The sequence below is a fragment of the Lissotriton vulgaris genome, chromosome 10 (assembly GCF_964263255.1).
Source record: "Lissotriton vulgaris chromosome 10, aLisVul1.2, whole genome shotgun sequence".
NCBI lineage: Eukaryota > Metazoa > Chordata > Amphibia > Caudata > Salamandridae > Lissotriton > Lissotriton vulgaris.
Window position 1 is genome coordinate 482186637 of NC_141698.1, and position 17341 is coordinate 482203977.

Genomic DNA, 17341 nt, shown 5'->3' on the forward strand with positions numbered 1-17341 from the left:
GAGGAGTGCATGATTGACGCATCTCTAGAGGTAGATCAGTGTGGTCCTTTTGTGGATGGAGAAGTCAAAGGCACTGTGATTACATTCCTTTTAGACACTGGTGCTACCCGTTCCACTGCGAGACTGTGAAAATCCCTAACCTATTCCTCTCACAAGATACTATCCAAGTTGTAGGTATTTCAAATCAATTGATTAAAAGTCCAGAGAGAAAACAAATGAAGGTACAAATTGGAGACTTTCGAGACTCACATTGTTTTGTGGTGTGTGATACAAGTCCAGTTAACCTGTTAGGTAGGGACTTGCTGCGTAAGATTAATTGCACCATCTGTTGTACACCAGATGGAATAGAATTTCATATACAGGATGAGGATGTGGTTTTCAAAATGATGATTGTGAGGCAAGGGACAGAAGTGAATGATTCTGATGTGTGGGATTTTTCAGGGAAAGACATTGGACTAATGAAAGGAGTTGATCCTATTCATATTTCAGTCAAACAAGGTGCAGAATTTACAAAAACGCCACAATACAAGATGGGTCCTGCGACCATTCCAGGAATAAAACCTGTGATCATATTGATGATTGAAGAGGGAACTTTGAGAGAGATACTAGGGAGTCCATGTAATTCACCTATTATGGGGATTAAAAAACCGAGTAGTGAGTACAGGATAGTTCAGGATTTAAGGAAAATTCATAAGATAGTGCCAAACCCCACAGTAATCCTTTTCCAAATTCCATGTGATGTGGAATAGTTCAATGTGATTGATTTATGTTAAGCATCTTTACCCATACCCCTGCATCCAGATAGTAAATATTTGTTTGCATTCCGGTTCAGAGACTGTGTTTTGGCATGGCGCTGAGTTCCTCAAGGGTATAAAGAGAGCCCCTCAATCTTCAATCATATTTTGAAGAGGTGTTTAGAGTCATTGGTAATGCCTGAAGACTCAGTCTTGGTGCAATATATCGATGATTTTGCTGGTTGCATCAAGGACTGGAGAAGCACGGTAACTAGACAAAATATTGCATTCAAAATATAGAATTACCAAAATATCGAAGTCAAAACATAGAATGGACAAAATCTCGAATGGACAGAATATAGTGGTGAAAAATATTGCATTGAAGGTAAGTAATATAATATCGATTTTCAAAATATAGAAAGTCAAAATATTGAAGTATATAATATTGGTATTAAAATATATCGAATTTTTTATAATATTGAATTTTCTAAAGTGTTTTATATGTTAGTATATGTGTAAAAAGTGTATATTATTTTTGTAATTTATTTTAAGTAATGAATTTTATGGTATTTAATTTTTGTGTAATTTAATTCTGTAGTGGGTTGTGGGTTTATAGGGGAATAGGGTAGGAAGTAATTTAATTATATTAAATTAAATATTAATTTTTAGAAATTACTAATTATTTTTAATTTAATTTTGCGTTTTAGTTCTATAGCGGGTTGTGGGTTTATAGGGAAATAGGGTGGGAAGTAATTTAATTGTAATTAATGAAATAATTTTACTTATTTATTGGTATTCATTTTGAATGATTGTTAATTAATTTTTAATTGGTCATTCATTTTTATTAATTGATTAATTGATAATTATGTTAATTTTATTAATTTATTTTCTGTAGCGGGTTGTGTGAGTTTATAGGGGAATAGGGTCGGAAGTAATTTAATTCTAATTAAGTAAATCATTTTTATTTATTTATTAGTATTGATTTTTTACTTATTGTTAAATAATTGGTAATCAATTTTTATTAGTTGGTAATTAATTTTTATTAATTTATTAATTGATAATTATGATAATTGTATTAATTTATTTTCTGTAGCAGATTGTGGGTTTATAGGGGAATAGGATGGGAAGTAATTTAATTGTAATTAATTACATCTTAAAAATACTTTTTGTGTATTGATAAATAATTTACTGTTAATTAATTTGTATACATTTTTATTATTAATTAGTTTTTGTTATTGAAAATGAATTAGTTGTTAATTATGAATAGGTCATTAATTTTAATAACTAATATGTATTTGTATTTATAATTGATTAATTATTACATAATATTAAATTGGCAATTCATTTTAATTAATGTTTTATTCGTATTGATATTTAATTTATTTTTATTAATATATTAAATCATTACTTTCCCTACTGTTAAACTCACTAGAGTGGGAATAGTAATTTTTACCCCTACGCTATCCAACGCTTTCCCTACTGTTGCACTCTCTGGAGTGGGAATAGTAATTTTTACCCCTACGCCATCCAACGCTTTCCCTACTGTTGCACTCTCTGGAGTGGGAATAGTCATTATTACCCCTACGCTATCCAAAGCTTTCCCTACTGTTGCACTCTCTGGAGTGGGAATAGTAATTTTTACCCTTACGCTATCCAATGCTTTCCCTACTGTTGCACTCACTGGAGTGGGAACAGTAATTTTTACCCTCCCGCTATCCAACACTTTTCCTACTGTTGCACTCTCTGCAGTGGGAATAGTAATTTTTACCCCTACGCTATCCAACGCTTTCCCTACTTTTGCACTCTCTGGAGTGGGAATAGTAATTTTTACCCTCCCGCTATCCAATGCTTTCCTTACTGTTGCACTCTCTGGAGTGGGAATAGTAATTTTTACCCTCCCGCTATCCAACGCTTTTCCTACTGTTGCACTCTCTGGAGTGGGAATAGTAATTTTTACCATCTCGCTATCCAATGCTTTCCCTACTGTTGTACTCACTGGAGTGGGAATAGTAATTTTTACCCTCCCGCTATCCAACGCTTTCCCTACTGTTGCATTCACTGGAATGGGAATAGTAATTTTTACCCTCCCGCTATCCAACGCTTTCCCTACTGTTGCACTCACTGGAGTGGGAATAGTAATTTTTACCCCTACACTATCCAACGCCTTCCCTACTGCTGCACTCACTAGAGTGGGAATAGTAATTTTACCCCTACGCTATCCAACGTTTTCCCTACTGTTGCCCTCACTGGAGTGGTAATAGTAAATGTTACCCTCCCGTTATCCTACGGTAAAAATATTGTATTTTTTTATTAATATCATGTTAATATATATATGTATTAAAAAATAAAATGGTATCTTTTTTTATACCTTAAATTAATTATTTAATCATTTTAAGGTTATTTAAGTATTTTTAAGTATGTTTTAGTTAATTATATTTATTATTTCATTAATTTTAAAATACTTTTAAGACATTTTAAAAAATTCGATATTTTGACTAGCTATATTTTTTAAAACAATATTTTTGATTCGATATTTTTGTACTTACCTGTTTGTAGATAGGAATTCGATATTTTTGCATTCTATATTTTTTCTTCGACATTTTGGTAATTCTATATTTGTGTATTTGATATTATGTCAGTGATCCGAGAAGCACGTATGAAGTTACTATTGCTCTACTGAATCATTTGGCAGTAGGAGGGTATAAGGTGTCACCAGCAAATCTGCAATTCTGTCAAAAAGAAGTATTATATTTGGGACACAAAATTGAGAAAGGAGTCAGGAAAGTATCACAAGATCGAATAACTACAATCTTGCAATGAATCCACCCACAACGCAGAAAGAAGTTGAAATGTTTTTGGGTATGGTTGTATACTGGTGGATCATTGGTTTTTCACTGACAGCCAAGCCATTACAGAGATTGACACATAAAGATGTGATTGATCCTATCGAACTATATGAGAAATGTATGAGGGCATTTATGGAGTTGCGAGACGTCCTTTGTCGAGCACCCACATTGGGAATGCCAGATTCTAACAAGGATTTTGCTTTGTTTTGCTGTGAAAGATACAGTTGTGCACTTTCAGTTCTAACGCAAATACATGGAGCAGTAAGTCGTCCAGTGGCATATTTTTCTGCAACACTAGATTCCGTGGCTGCAGCGTTACCAGGATGTTTGAAAGCAGTAGCTGCTACTTGTGTGAGTTTGGAACAGAGTGAGTCGATTGTGATGGGCCATCATAGAGAGTGTATGTGCCACATTCTGTTGAGATCTTGCTTACACAAACTCGAACACAGCACCTTATGAGCAGTCGATTGACAAAATATGAGAGTCTGATTTTGGGAGCTGAGAATGCGACTGCGACATGATGCACAAATTTGAATCCAGCTACTTTGTTTCCAAGTAGTGAGGAAGTCGTAGATGAAGCTGAACATGATTGCTTGGATGTGACTGAGCTATGTTCAAAACCAAGGCCTGAGATAAAAGATACACTGTTGTCTGAATCAGATAGCGTGATGTTTGTGGATGGATCATGCTTGAGGGATGATAGCGGTACCTTGTGTGCTTCATATGCAGTCTGTACAGTGACCAAAGTCCTTGAAGCTTCATGCTTAAAAGGAGTAAGTTCTGCCCACATTTTGGAGCTGGTTGCATTGACCAGAGCACGCATCATTGGCACAAATTTGGGAATAACCATATTCACTGATAGTCAATATGGTTTTGGAGTTGTCCATTATTTTAGACAATTGTGGTTGCAATGTGGATTTTTAACATCATATGGTTCACTGATTTGGAACTGAAATTATGTAAAATAATTATTGGGTGCACTACAATTGCCCACAGAGATTGGAATTGTAAAGTATTCAGCACATACATCTGGAAACAATTACATAACAAGTGGAAATAATGATGAAGGACGAGTTGCTCGATTTTGTGCTCAAAATTTAAATTCACAAAGTATGCAGAAATCTGATGAGAATTGTCATATGATGTTTTCTTCTGTGGAGACAAGGGAAATGATTCGGCAGCTGTAGGAAGAAGCTAGTGAGGAAGAAAAGGAAACTTGGATCAAGGCAGGTTGTTCACGTAGGGCTGAAGATGAATTATGGGTATCTACTGATGGAAGACCGATAATGTCAGTCAGCCTGTTGTCACAAATGGCTAGAATGTGCCATGGTCTAACAGATGCAGGGAGAGAGGCAATAATTAGTTTATGTAAACAAGCACGGTACAGCCCTAAATTCAGGGTCATTCCAGAAAGTCATTGCCAGAGGAGCATGACTTGTCAGCAGCAGAATGCAGGGAGGAAGACTGTTGTTAGTTGGGGCCAAATTGGAAAAGCAGCAGGCTCATTTACCTAATTGCAGGCTGATTTTATAGGACTGCCTCCATGTAATCGATTAAAATATGTGTTGGTTTGCCTGTTCTCTCTGTAGGTGGAAGCTTACCCAACGAGACAAAACGATAGCCTTACTGTTGCTAAATTGCTACTCAGAGAGCTAATTCCATAGTTTGAATTCCCAGGCTCTTTAGAAACTGATAAAGGTACAAATTTTAATAATTAAATCATTGGATGATTTGTGCAGCATTGCAAACTGAACAAAAGTGACATTGTGCCTATCGACCAGAAGCCTTAGGTGTGGTCGAGCAAATAAATGGTACAATTAAGTAAAGACTTTTAAAAGTGTGTGCATCTACTGCATTAAAACAGCCAGTTGCTTTACCTCTAGTTCTGATGAGTTTGAGAAGTATCCCTGATAAAAAGACTGGATTATCACCCCATGAAGTCATTTTGGACAGAGCAATGAGAAAGCCATTAGTTCCAGCAAACCAAATGATGAATTTAACTGATGATCTAGTGCTCGATTATTGCAAAGGATTGGCTGATGTGGTGCATTCTGTGTTTCATCAGGTTGGAGAAGTTGCAAACACAACACATCAAGAACAAGAACATGACCTAAGCCCAGGAGAGTGAGTCTTGGTGAAGAAACACATGAGAAAGTCATGTTTGGAACCACTTTGGCATGGGCGATATCAAGTGCAGAATCGAGTAAAGTGGGCACCAGCTACTGGGTCTCTTGACACTGTTGTCAATGCCTATGCAGGAGAGAGTTTGATTCAAGAGCAAGAGCAAACAAGAAAAGAAGAAAGAAAGGAATCAAACAAAAGAAGTTTTGAATTGAGTATTGAATCTGGTGATTCTGTGCAAGTTAAAAAAGGCAAGAAAAAGAGATTTTTGGCCTAAAGGAGTGAAAAGACTGAAATACACTCTGAATAAAAAAGTTCCAAATACAATAATTGAAGTATCAAGCTAAACAGAACTTGGTTGCATATTAACAAGTGGCAGCGATAATTTTCACTGACCGCTGTTAGCGTGAGAAAATCTATCGCTGGCGATAATCTCCATTTTAGCGTTGTATTAACGCTTACCGGCATGAAGAAAAAAATCCAAGCGGGATTATCGCCGTTTTCAATGGAATATCGCTGGTTTTCCAGCAATATTCCATTGAAAATGGAGATAACCTTGTTGATAGGGCCGGGTAAATTTAGCCATGTAATCCACCTCCAATTGGATTACATGGCTAAATCAGGTCACAAGCAGGTGTTAGGAAAGTAGCGTTAACTGTGGTTAGCGCTACTTTTGCTAACGCTCTGCTTGTTGGTGTGCAGCTTGATAATAGGAGAAATGTTGCTTACTTTGCTCTGGAACGCCCACTTTTCCTCTCATTAGAGATGCAAAGCTATGCATTGTTGAAAGGCTCTCTAAATCAGCAAAACACGCGATAGCGTGTCTTTGCTGATAAGGCGATAAAATGATCGCCGCTTTTTGGCTGAAAACGGCCGCAATAGTGGCGATAACTTCATATCGCCAACTTGGTAATATGCCCCAGGGTGACTCAGAATAAGATACAGTTCGGAGAACAAAGAGAGCAAGAATTCCGAACAAGAAATACACAGCACCTGAATGAACATATGTGGTGGCTGAAGCAGTTGAACCTACAGTTCATTGTAAGGAAAAGACAGTTGCAGGACCAAGCCACAGAAACTGTTACATGCCACCTTAAATGACTGTCAAAAATTAGGGTGCAGAAGACTGAAAAAGCTGTTCTGAAAAGTACGTAAAATAAAGCTGGAACTCAATTAAAGGCTGCAGAGACATATATAAAAAAAAGAGAGTGGAGAAGCAAAAAGGCTTAAGAAGTGTTTGGATACACTGTACACATTTTTTCTCTAGTTTTTTATATTTTTATTTAGTTTAGTTTTTGATTTTTTTTTTTAGTTCTTAGAGAAAATGGCAAGGGCAGGATAACAAGAGACCTGGTATCAAAATCAAGGTCTTAAACGTAGATGTATGAAAGCTTGCTTTATAAGTGTTTTACTAATGATGTTTGTTTGGTTAACACAAATTGTTTTGTGCCTTATTTTATGTATCCTAATAAGAATAATATTACTAATGAGTTGGTGAGTGAGAAAATAGGAATGGAAAATCCTAAAGAAGATCCACAAACTAATATTAAGAGATTAACCGGTAATATTTAGCATCAGGATAATTCCATTAATGATTTCTCGTTAAATGTTTTTTCCAAGTTGTTGTATGAGTATGTGGATGTTATGGATGTAAGAGATTGTTATGTGTGCATTCAATTACTGTCATCTGTGTCTGAGGGAGTGACCTATCATCACTTACCTTTAACGTACGGAATTTCGTGCAGTGTACTAACTAGTTCGTTCTATGAAAAAGAATATTTGCAGTATTATTAATCAAATTATGATTTCGTTTTTTCTGAAGTACCCATTAGAAAGAATATGAATATGGTGGGCAGTGCGAAAAATGCTGAATGTTTTCGGGAGTTTTTCCATACTACTAAAACGATAGATACTGTGTATGCACATCATAATAATTTGACCTGTAGTATGCATCAGGAAGAGATTGAATTTATAAATCTAGTGGAAGATAGTAGACAGAGTTTAGAAGAAAAAACTGCTGAGCAAAAGTCCCATATACCTCCTTCGGCTTTTAGAGAAGGAAATTACAAAAAGGGTGAGACATATGCTGCAATGACTCTGGATTGGCATCATATGGGAAAGCTTTGCTTACTTAGACAGAAAACTGATTATAATAATAATTTCATTGGTTCTAGTTAATGTGGCCATACTTTCCTGATTACTGGGGGTTGTGGAATAAAAGTTGAGACGGATCCTGTTTTTCCTGGGCTATATTATGTGTTTGGTAAGAATGCCTATTATAGGTTGCCCGCACGTGGGTATGGGTGTTGTTATGTTGGAATTGTTTTAACCAAGGTATATCATATGGAGAAAAGTTATGGAACCAATGAATAGAAAAGTGGACTAACACGAAATAAAAGGGGAATTAGTGCTGCAGAAATTGTGGGAGATATTGTTGGAGCATTAATACCTTCAGTTGGAGTAATGTTGATTTTTTCTATAAAATTAGAAAATTGTCCACAGTGGTTGATCATTTATCAAAAGACACTGCTGGTGGGTTCTTAATGATTGATACTGAAATGTTGGCTAGGAGATCTATGGTTCTACAAAATAGGCTTGCTCTTGATGTATTATTGGCAAAAGAGGGCAGAGTATCTAACATGTTGAAAATACAACAGTGCTGTACATATATCCCTGACAAAACTAGGAACCTGGAGGTATATATTACTAATATTACGCATTTATGGGTAGATTTTACTGAACTGAAGGTTGATTTTGTGTAGGAGAAACTTGGTAAGGGGTTCTCTTCAGTGGGTAACTGGTTTTGGTAATAACTTACTAGGAAAAATACAAACACCAATAATTGCTATTGCCAAGGGATATTAACGCTGGTATTAATATATAAAGGTTGTGAGTGCAAGAAACAAACATTAGAGACCAAAAAAATAGGGAAAGAGAGAAGAAATAGAGTTGGGAGACAGAAGAGAAAATTACTGTGAAATAGATGAGGTTATGTTGAAACAGAAGAAAACTACTGCTTTCAGGCAGTGAAATCTGATGACAATCAGATTTTTGGGTTTTATGATGGCTCAAGTGTATTTGTGTTTCACTTGTCTGATGATCTGTAATTCAAGCTGCATTGTGCCTGATGAGTATTCACATTTTCTTTTATTAGATAAAAGCAAGTTGATAAGTAACCAGAGTCTGTCATTATTATTATCATTGGTTATAGTGTATGAATTATTTTCTTTGTTTAGGTCCTCATAAGGTTAGGATTCTGTCTATCTTTGCCAATCCATTACAACTCTACATGATTCATCGGAGAGAGAGAGGACCACAGAGATAATAGAAATTGGTAGCATGTTTTAAACTCATGCAGCATGAAAGGGACTGCAAGGTGTTAAAATTGGTTGCTGGTGGTAAAATTTGGAAAAGCCTCTTTCCGCTGCATCAGTGCTAAAACAATGAATACAGGCAGGTATAAAAATACATGACAGTAATAAGGCGTACTTTTACGATGCACCCATACCTAGATGTACCTAAGTGTAACTAGCATGTATGTAGGTGTAGAGCCAAGAATCTCCGTAAGATAAAGCCAACTTCATTACCTAATGTGAGAGACTGTGGACACCCGTCTAGGAGCCTGATTCCGATCTCGCTAGGGAAGCCTTCCATAAGAATCGGATAACGGAAGGATTTCCTAGCAAATCGCGCTGTGCGAGTCCGACCAAACGAGTATGATGCAGCCGCATGCTGATGGACTCGGTTTTCTGGACCACCCATTGAACTCTATAGGAGCCTGTATACTGATGCGCACACAGGCTCCCATTGCAAACAAGGGGTGGGTGGGGAAAAGCGTACACCCTCTGGCGGGCACCCCATGTTGCCCGACACACAGTACATGCTTGGATCAGTGGGACTCATGTGCACTCCCCCCTATCGATTCGGAGGACTTCTGGTGAAGGGAATCTGCTCTGGCTCCCCGAAGTTGGATTTCAAGAGCCATTTTGTCTCGTTGAGACCGAATCGATACGGCTGTCAGAATTGTGCATTGTACTCACTCGTACGGAAGCCGGGTCCTTTGCGCTACACGATTCGGCTCCAGACGAGTCGTACAGACAGATTCTGGTCCGGAAAGATTCGGTCGGCATGGACAAGATCTTCGCACCGTACTTTATTCATTCAGAATGGAGGTCTATTCGGACGGTAACAGTGGCTTTGAATCAGATTTGGTTGTTCCGTATCCCGTCAGGAGCTCTTTCCACGAGATCGGAATCGGGCCCTTGGTCTCTAGATAGACACCCAACGACTGATGCCAGACCACTGCCAGCTGGAATGTCTGCATGAAGGAACCTCAGTGACTTGTGTCAGTGTGTCAGCATGGAAGTCCTTTTTCTCCTCTCTTGCTTCAGCAAAGATATGGTGTTTAAATACCAAAATGGTACCCTCAGGGGATCTACCTTGCTGTGTCATGTCGGACTAGGATGACAGAAGGAATGACCCTTTTGCATAGTTATTATACAGTAGACGGTAGCCCTGCTGAGATTCCAAGAATCCTCATGCATAATGAATGAGGCCAGTTTTTGGAGAAAACCCTACGTCATTTAAGCAGTACCGTCACTAGGTAAAAGGTCAATACACTCTCTGCAGCGGAGATGCAGCACTCGTACCTTTTATCTTACCGTACATAGGTTGGCTTTGTGAATCAGGCCAGAAAATTGAAAAGGACAGCCAGAAGCAGTGTGCAGCTGCTGGCCCTTGCCAAAAACAAAATGTAAAAAGCCAATTGAGCAGGGGACAGGGGAAAGTGGCAGGAGGTCAATGGGCAAGCAGGGAAAGAGAGTGACAGGGGGAAGAGCAGTGATAAGCATTAGAGTCATGAGAAAAAATAGTCGATCAAGCACTGAACTGCAGAGACATGATAAAAGGCATGATAAAAGGCAGAAGGATACAGAAACACTCAACGGATTGAGGCAAGATAGTCACTTATCTAAGGGTAAATCTAGGAGGTTATCAACAGTGTCTCAAGCCCATAGCTGTAAGAGGAATAACGCGTAATTCCAGTGGTTTGAGTGGGTTGATCCAAAACCTACTCTTAGTATACTTTAAAGTAATAGCTGTGTTGACCACAGCTAGTGGACTGTAGGCGTGACTTACAAACCATAGTTTATCATAGTTAAAAAAAAATGTGCTTGATGTTTTTTTTAAAATAGGCACAATGTCATATTTCCACATCAGTAAGAGTTAACAGGGTCAATGGTGGGCAGTTTCTTTTTCATTTAAGAGCTGCATAGATAACCTACTTCAAGGCCATTTGCAAAAAGTGGAATGTTGCCTGTGTTGTTAGAAAACACCTCCCAGGCCATATTGCAAATGTATGCAATGGCAAAGAGCTATGCTACTGGGGCACATGAGATGGGAGGCCTTGTCTATAACTTCACAGTAAAAAGGATGCCTCCAATGATCTTTTTGCCTCCGACTGTATGCTCTCTAAAATGTGGGGATACTCCATTCACCAACATTTATTCCCAGCTTGTGCTCTGCCCTGATAGTAGTAATCAGTATGACTTTTGTATAATGAAAAGGTGCAAACTTAATTTGATGAAAATACAAAACAGTTACAGCATGGAGAGTAGGAGTGCAAACCTCCCTATCGAAGGAAACAGTTCCTAGTGGGCCTGAAAATTCAGATGCTAGTCAAACCACAAAAAATGTGTTCACCTAATTTCATGAAAATACAAAATGGGTACCGCATGGAGAGTAACATTGCAAACGTATCTAACACCAGGGCCCAGAATCTGAGTGGTCCTGTAAATTCCAATCCACCTTACAAATCTCGGTTTGCTCAGAAAACGGAATAAGTTGCATGATAAACACTGCACCACCTGAAATTTTCCCCGAATAAATTTGACAGATAATATTTTCCAAAATTACCGGGTGAACACATATGATAAATTCCAGTACATGTGTACTTTGGTGCAGAGAGCAACACATTTGCATTATAGTTCCTCATTTCCATAAGAAAGATTCTGAATTCAAGATGTTCACCTCATACCCTGTGGTATTTATATTTAAAAAGGTGCAATCAACCCTATGCAGTCCACTCGGAATTGGGTCAAAGCTCAGTTAAAGTACATGAAATAACATTACATGTTCTGTAATACAGTTTGGACAATTATTAGTGCAGGAGCCCTCACTGTGGAAAATAACACTATCCAACGTTATCCTTCTACATCTGTGTTTCACTCGAGCTTCCTAAAATCTTTCAGCTTCAAAAACCAAAATGTTTTGTGTTTCCAATGCATATTGAATTATTTTTACAGTAAGTTACACCCTGTGCTTGATGAGGCTAATATAGTTCATACTTTAAATTTCCGGAGATGCGTGCGCTGTTCATTTCTTATCCAATGCTACTAATATCCGTACTTATATACAAAATAACAAAGTTCCAGGTGAGTCCCACTGAAACGATACAGGACTTCTGGGCAGAACTAGTAGACGGGGAGTCTGTTATTAGGTTGATCCTAGGGTGCACATGCGCTGTATCTTCGAGACCTGCTGAAACCACTATGTAGGCTTTCAGTCCATCCCCCTTCTTTCTATTAGCTGTCTGCATTGTCATTCGTCCATTCTTTCTTTCTATTCGTTCAAGGCATGCATTTGTCATGTCTCTTTTGTTGTCCCCCCTCCCCTGGCAGCAGTGACCAAGTACAATATTACTCCTCAAGTTAGTTTTATAGCATCTGTTTTCTGAACTAGTTTGTTTTGTTTGGTTTTGCTTCCGTCTTTTGGAAACTCGTATGTGTGACCTTGTTTTGGTTTCGTTTAGCACGTCTTTTGGAAACCTTTCTTTCTGGTTTCTCTTAGCCTCTGTCCCGTCTTTTGAAAAAATTACCTTTTCCTCCTTAGTATTTTTTTATATATATTTTAGATCAATTTCTGTGGGAAAAATAAACATGTGTTTGTTTGAAAATTAACATTTCGTTTTGTGTGTAAAGCATCTGTAAATCCTCTGCAAATGCTTGACATCTCTTTTCCACCTGAGTGGAGAAACCTTCTCCAGCCCTGGGCAAAATGCAAGAATAGTACATGACAAAACAGCTTTTTGAAATGCAGTTCACATTTAGTCGTGCACTCTTTCCTCTGACAATTTCTGCAGTCTGTAGGCTCCCAAGTACACTATGATGCTTCAGCTCCCCCTGATCAAAGAAAGTGATAACAATGTGATTTATGATTTGCCCCGACTAAAGATTCGCACAAAACCAGCAAATGGTTCATTTCACCCAACTATATTGCTTCCTTTGTTACGGTAGCAATCTGTCAGGGAAGTTTACATTTTCTAAAATTTATAGAAATAAAACTAAAACATATATCTCTGTGCAAAACACATGTGCACAGAATACTATGTTCCTGTTTCTTTTTTGTTTCACAAGCATTGAATAAACTAGTTTTGTGAAAAACATTTGCGCTCGTTTGTATACTTTGATGTTTTTTTTTAAACCACTGGCTTCTTTTGGAACAGAATGCTATTATGGTATTCTGAATTAAAAATCAACTATATTGTAACAGATATCTCCTTTTTAAACATACATCACCTTATATTGAACCCCTTTGCTGCTACGCCTTTCCCATCCGCACCCCAACCCCATGCTAATGCTTTTTTGGGCCTATTTGGGGAAGTTTGCACTTAGGCCCCTGTGGATTCCTTTGGAGGAGACTGAGAAATTAGCCAGAATACAGCTAATTGTTTTTTGGGGGAGGGTCCAGAAATTGGAAAAACGTTCTGTAGAGAATGTGTCTGATTTTTTCCTGCAAAGGGTATCAACAAATAGTTTGTGGTGCTAAAATTACCATCTTCCCAGCTTTTAGGAACAGGCAGACTTTTGTCAGAAAACCAACATTTTCCTCACAGTTTTGGCATATTACAGAGCATATTTTTCCTATTTTCTGTGCTTTCAACCTCTTTCCAGTTATTGGTAGAAATAGGCATGAAAGCAATAACTGTGCTGACACAGTGATCCCATGCAGAAATGTAAAATAATGGGAGGTTGGGGGTTAAGCTAAATTTGAGGTTTGGTGGGGGTTCTGGGTAGGAAAACGTTGGGGGATCCATGCAAACCACACCTCCCTGGGACTCCCTTGGGTGTCTAGTTTTCAGAAATATCTGGGTGTGGTAGGTTTCCCTAGAAGTTCATCCAGTCTAGGATCAAAAACACAGGTGGCCCCCTTACAAAACCATGTTGTTTTGTGATAGAGAATTTTGATCTCTCCACAATATGAATTGGGCCCACCCCTGCCGCAGGTACTTGGCCCACCCACACAAGTGAGGCACAATTTTCATCTGGGGAAATGCTGGGTCATAGGAGATTTGTGCTGGCCCAGTGATCCCACAATTTTTCCACACAGAAATGTGAGAGATCTTCGCAAGTCACACCATCCTGGCTTCTCCTGGGTATCTAGTTTGCAAAAATATGCAGGTTTGCTAGGTTTTCTTCGGTGCTGGCAAAGCTAAGGTCCAAAATCCACTGCTAGGCACTGTGTGAAAAAATTGTCCGTTTTTACTGGAAAAATGTGATGGGTCCAGGTTGCGTTTTGAACCATTTCCTGCTGTGGGCACTAGGCCTCCTGCACAAGTAAGGTACCATTTTTATTGGGAGACTTGGGGGAATGCTGGGTGGGTGGGTTTTTGCGGCTCCCTTTAAAGAAATGTGAGGATAATGTGTTTTGTTTTTACAAAGTTTGAGGTTTGCAAGGGATTCCAAGGGATTCTAACAGAACCTGGTGAGAGCCGCTTAAAATAATCCCTATTGTTTAATGAGCTGTCTGCCCCTCGGGTCAGATCAGGGGTAATGACCCCCCACCAAGACTGTCCCATTTGTGTTTAGGGGTGGGTGCATTGTCATGCCTATTCTGGGCAGCCCCCACCCCATTTATAAAACAAATCCCTGGTGCCTAGTGGTCTCTCTGCCCGTCTTCTGGGGGGGCAGATCAGGGGCTATGGCCCCTATCTGCTTCCCGGGGGTAGCCAAAAGACTTTGGCTATTTTATTTGAGGTGGGGCATTGGCATGCCCATTCTGGGCTGCCGCCACCCCTACGTATGTAAAAAACATCCCTGGTGCTTAGTGGACATTCTGCCCCACTGAGGCAGCAGATCAGGAGCTACTGCCCCCATTCTCCTCCCTGGGGAGGCAGAAAGACTGTGGCTAATTGTTTTGGGTGGTGGGGGCATTGGCATGCCGATTCTTGGAAGACCCCACCCCTATGTATAATAACAAAACATAATCCCTAGTGCCTAATTGGCTTTCTGTGCCACCCGGTGGAAGATAAGGGGCTATTGCCCCTATCTGCCTCGCAGGGGGCGGAGGGGGTCGGAAAGACTGTGTCAATTTTCATTTGGGGGTGGGGGCACTGGCATGCCCATTCTGGGCATCCCCCACCCGTGGACAATAAAAAAAAATTAGTCCCTTGCTTACTAGTGGACTTTCTGACCCACAGAGAGGGCAGAAAGAAGGAATATTTATGGAAACGTTGGGGGAGTAGAAAACGCCCTTGCCCGAGGGGCTGCTCCCCCCTCCCTGGGGTCTAGTGGGGGATGCCTGCTTGGGAAGCGCCCTCCTGGAGTGATCCCCAAGCAGGAATCCACTAGAGAGGAATGCAATTTGAAAGGGGAGATTCTCCCCTTTCCAACGATACCTCTCGGGTCTGTCTTTGTGCTCAGGGAGCAAGATAGCCCCACTAGCACATAGGCAATGAAACTGAAAGAAACCAATTGGCTCATTTCAGTTCCGTATTCAATTAAATGTTGTTGCCTCGCCATGCGGGCTGATCTTCATTTCTCTGAAACAATCAGAACAGCCTTGGAACTGGGGAAGCTACTTCCCATTTCCCAGGGCTGTTTTAGTTGAAAGGAAATCCCTCTCGTGCCCGCACCAGAGGGATTTCCAGTGCCATTTTGTTGGACAGGCGGGTGCCGTCTGACGCACATGAGCATTGTAGCGTCGGACAGCCCCCCCACATTCGACACATGCAGATGATTAATACAAACACTGTTGGTGCAGGGTTGTTCTTTTTATGTTATAAAGCACATACATCCCCGTAGTTCTCATACATTTCAAACACAGACAAATGTTTTACATCTCAAACACATTTTTTTCACTGCAGTGATGCTTATCTTACTTGCTGGCAACTTTTACAACTTAACATTGGCTACAAGCGTGATTGCTGATTTGTATGCAAAACAGCATGCTAAACAGACATAGCCTTCAACTCCTCTAGTTTAGCATAGCAGGGCTGTTTACATCCTGTAACAGCTCTACTTTTTTAAACAAAGAGGTGTGACTGCTTAACAGTTGTGGATTTCATGTCAGTCCAACTTTAGGCTCATCAGTGTATGCAATATTCCTTTTAAATAACACATTTCATTCATTTTTACAAGTAAACACTAACACTCACCATACGGATATTGCTAAACATTTACTGGATTGTTTTGTGCCCAAACAAACACACCATTCCACTACACACCACATACATCCACTACACTCCAAAACACCTTAGTAAAAAACATGTGCATTTACAATGCCAGTAGCTCTAACTCTCGCAAATGCGAGATCTGTTGCATTACAAATGCTTGTTTATTTTGCTCTCAGAAACTAAAAAATATGCTTAAAAAAATATATAAGTACACTCTACCTTGACTAAACTTACTGTTCAGTCAGCTGTTTTGCGAAACTAGTGAGCCTTACAATCAGTCTTAGTAGCAAAGCTTGAACCTCAAGTGAGTACTCTCCTTCCTATGCAATGTTTCTTTTATTGATATTCTCCTTCCTATGCGATGTTTCTTTTATTGATATTCTCATTCCTATGTGATGTTTCTTTTATTAGTATTCTTATTCGTCTTATTCCTATGTGATGTTTCTTTTATTGCGTACTCTCCTTCCATTGTGATGTTTCTTTTATTGATATTCTCATTCCTATGTGATGTTTCTTTTATTAGTATTCTTATTCCTATGTGATGTTTCTTTTATTGCGTACTCTCCTTCCATTGTGATGTTTCTTTTATTGTGTACTCTCCTTCCTATGTGATGTTTCTTTTATTGCGTACTCTCCTTCCTATGCGATTTTTCTTTTATTGCAGAGTTCCCGAACATATGATTAAAAGCATTGTTTGGCAAATACTCCAAGCTGTCAACTTCTGCCATAAGCACAAGGTAAGAACTGCTGTATTTACCTACCTGTGTTTAGGAGATGGGCAGTATCATAATAAATATGTGAATGCAGTATCATTTTAAAAATCGGTAATGTGTGCAGTGCAATTATAGTGTAATTGCAGTAAATGGCAATATATCCGATGAGGTAACAGTGCCACTAAAGTACTGTGTAATCCATGCCACTACAGTAATCTATTGCACTTGCAGTGTAATTTACTGTGATTTTAGTGTTGCTGCTGTGTATTTCATGTTTAAAAAGACAATGGTCCCTAGACAGTATAGGTAATGTTAGGTAATAAATGTAGAGCAAGAATCGGTTCTATATTGTCTGTCCAGCTGGACAGGGTTTAATAACAAGTATATTTGTATAGTCAATAATCCATGTAATATCAAGTGGGACACAGCCTGTGTCCAACTACCACAGAAAGACAAGTGTGACATACAGACGAGGTG

The 17341-nt window shown here is 39.0% G+C and overlaps 1 protein-coding gene across 1 annotated transcript in view; it reads left to right on the forward strand.

The window, feature by feature from the left end:
* LOC147685432 (cyclin-dependent kinase-like 4) overlaps positions 1–17341 on the forward strand; it is an 892274-nt gene that overhangs the window by 282781 nt on the left and 592152 nt on the right. The window contains exon 4 of the mRNA XM_086941335.1: positions 16816–16888. Within this exon, the coding sequence (XP_086797461.1) occupies positions 16816–16888 (73 nt within the window). The remainder of the gene's footprint in view (positions 1–16815; positions 16889–17341) is intronic.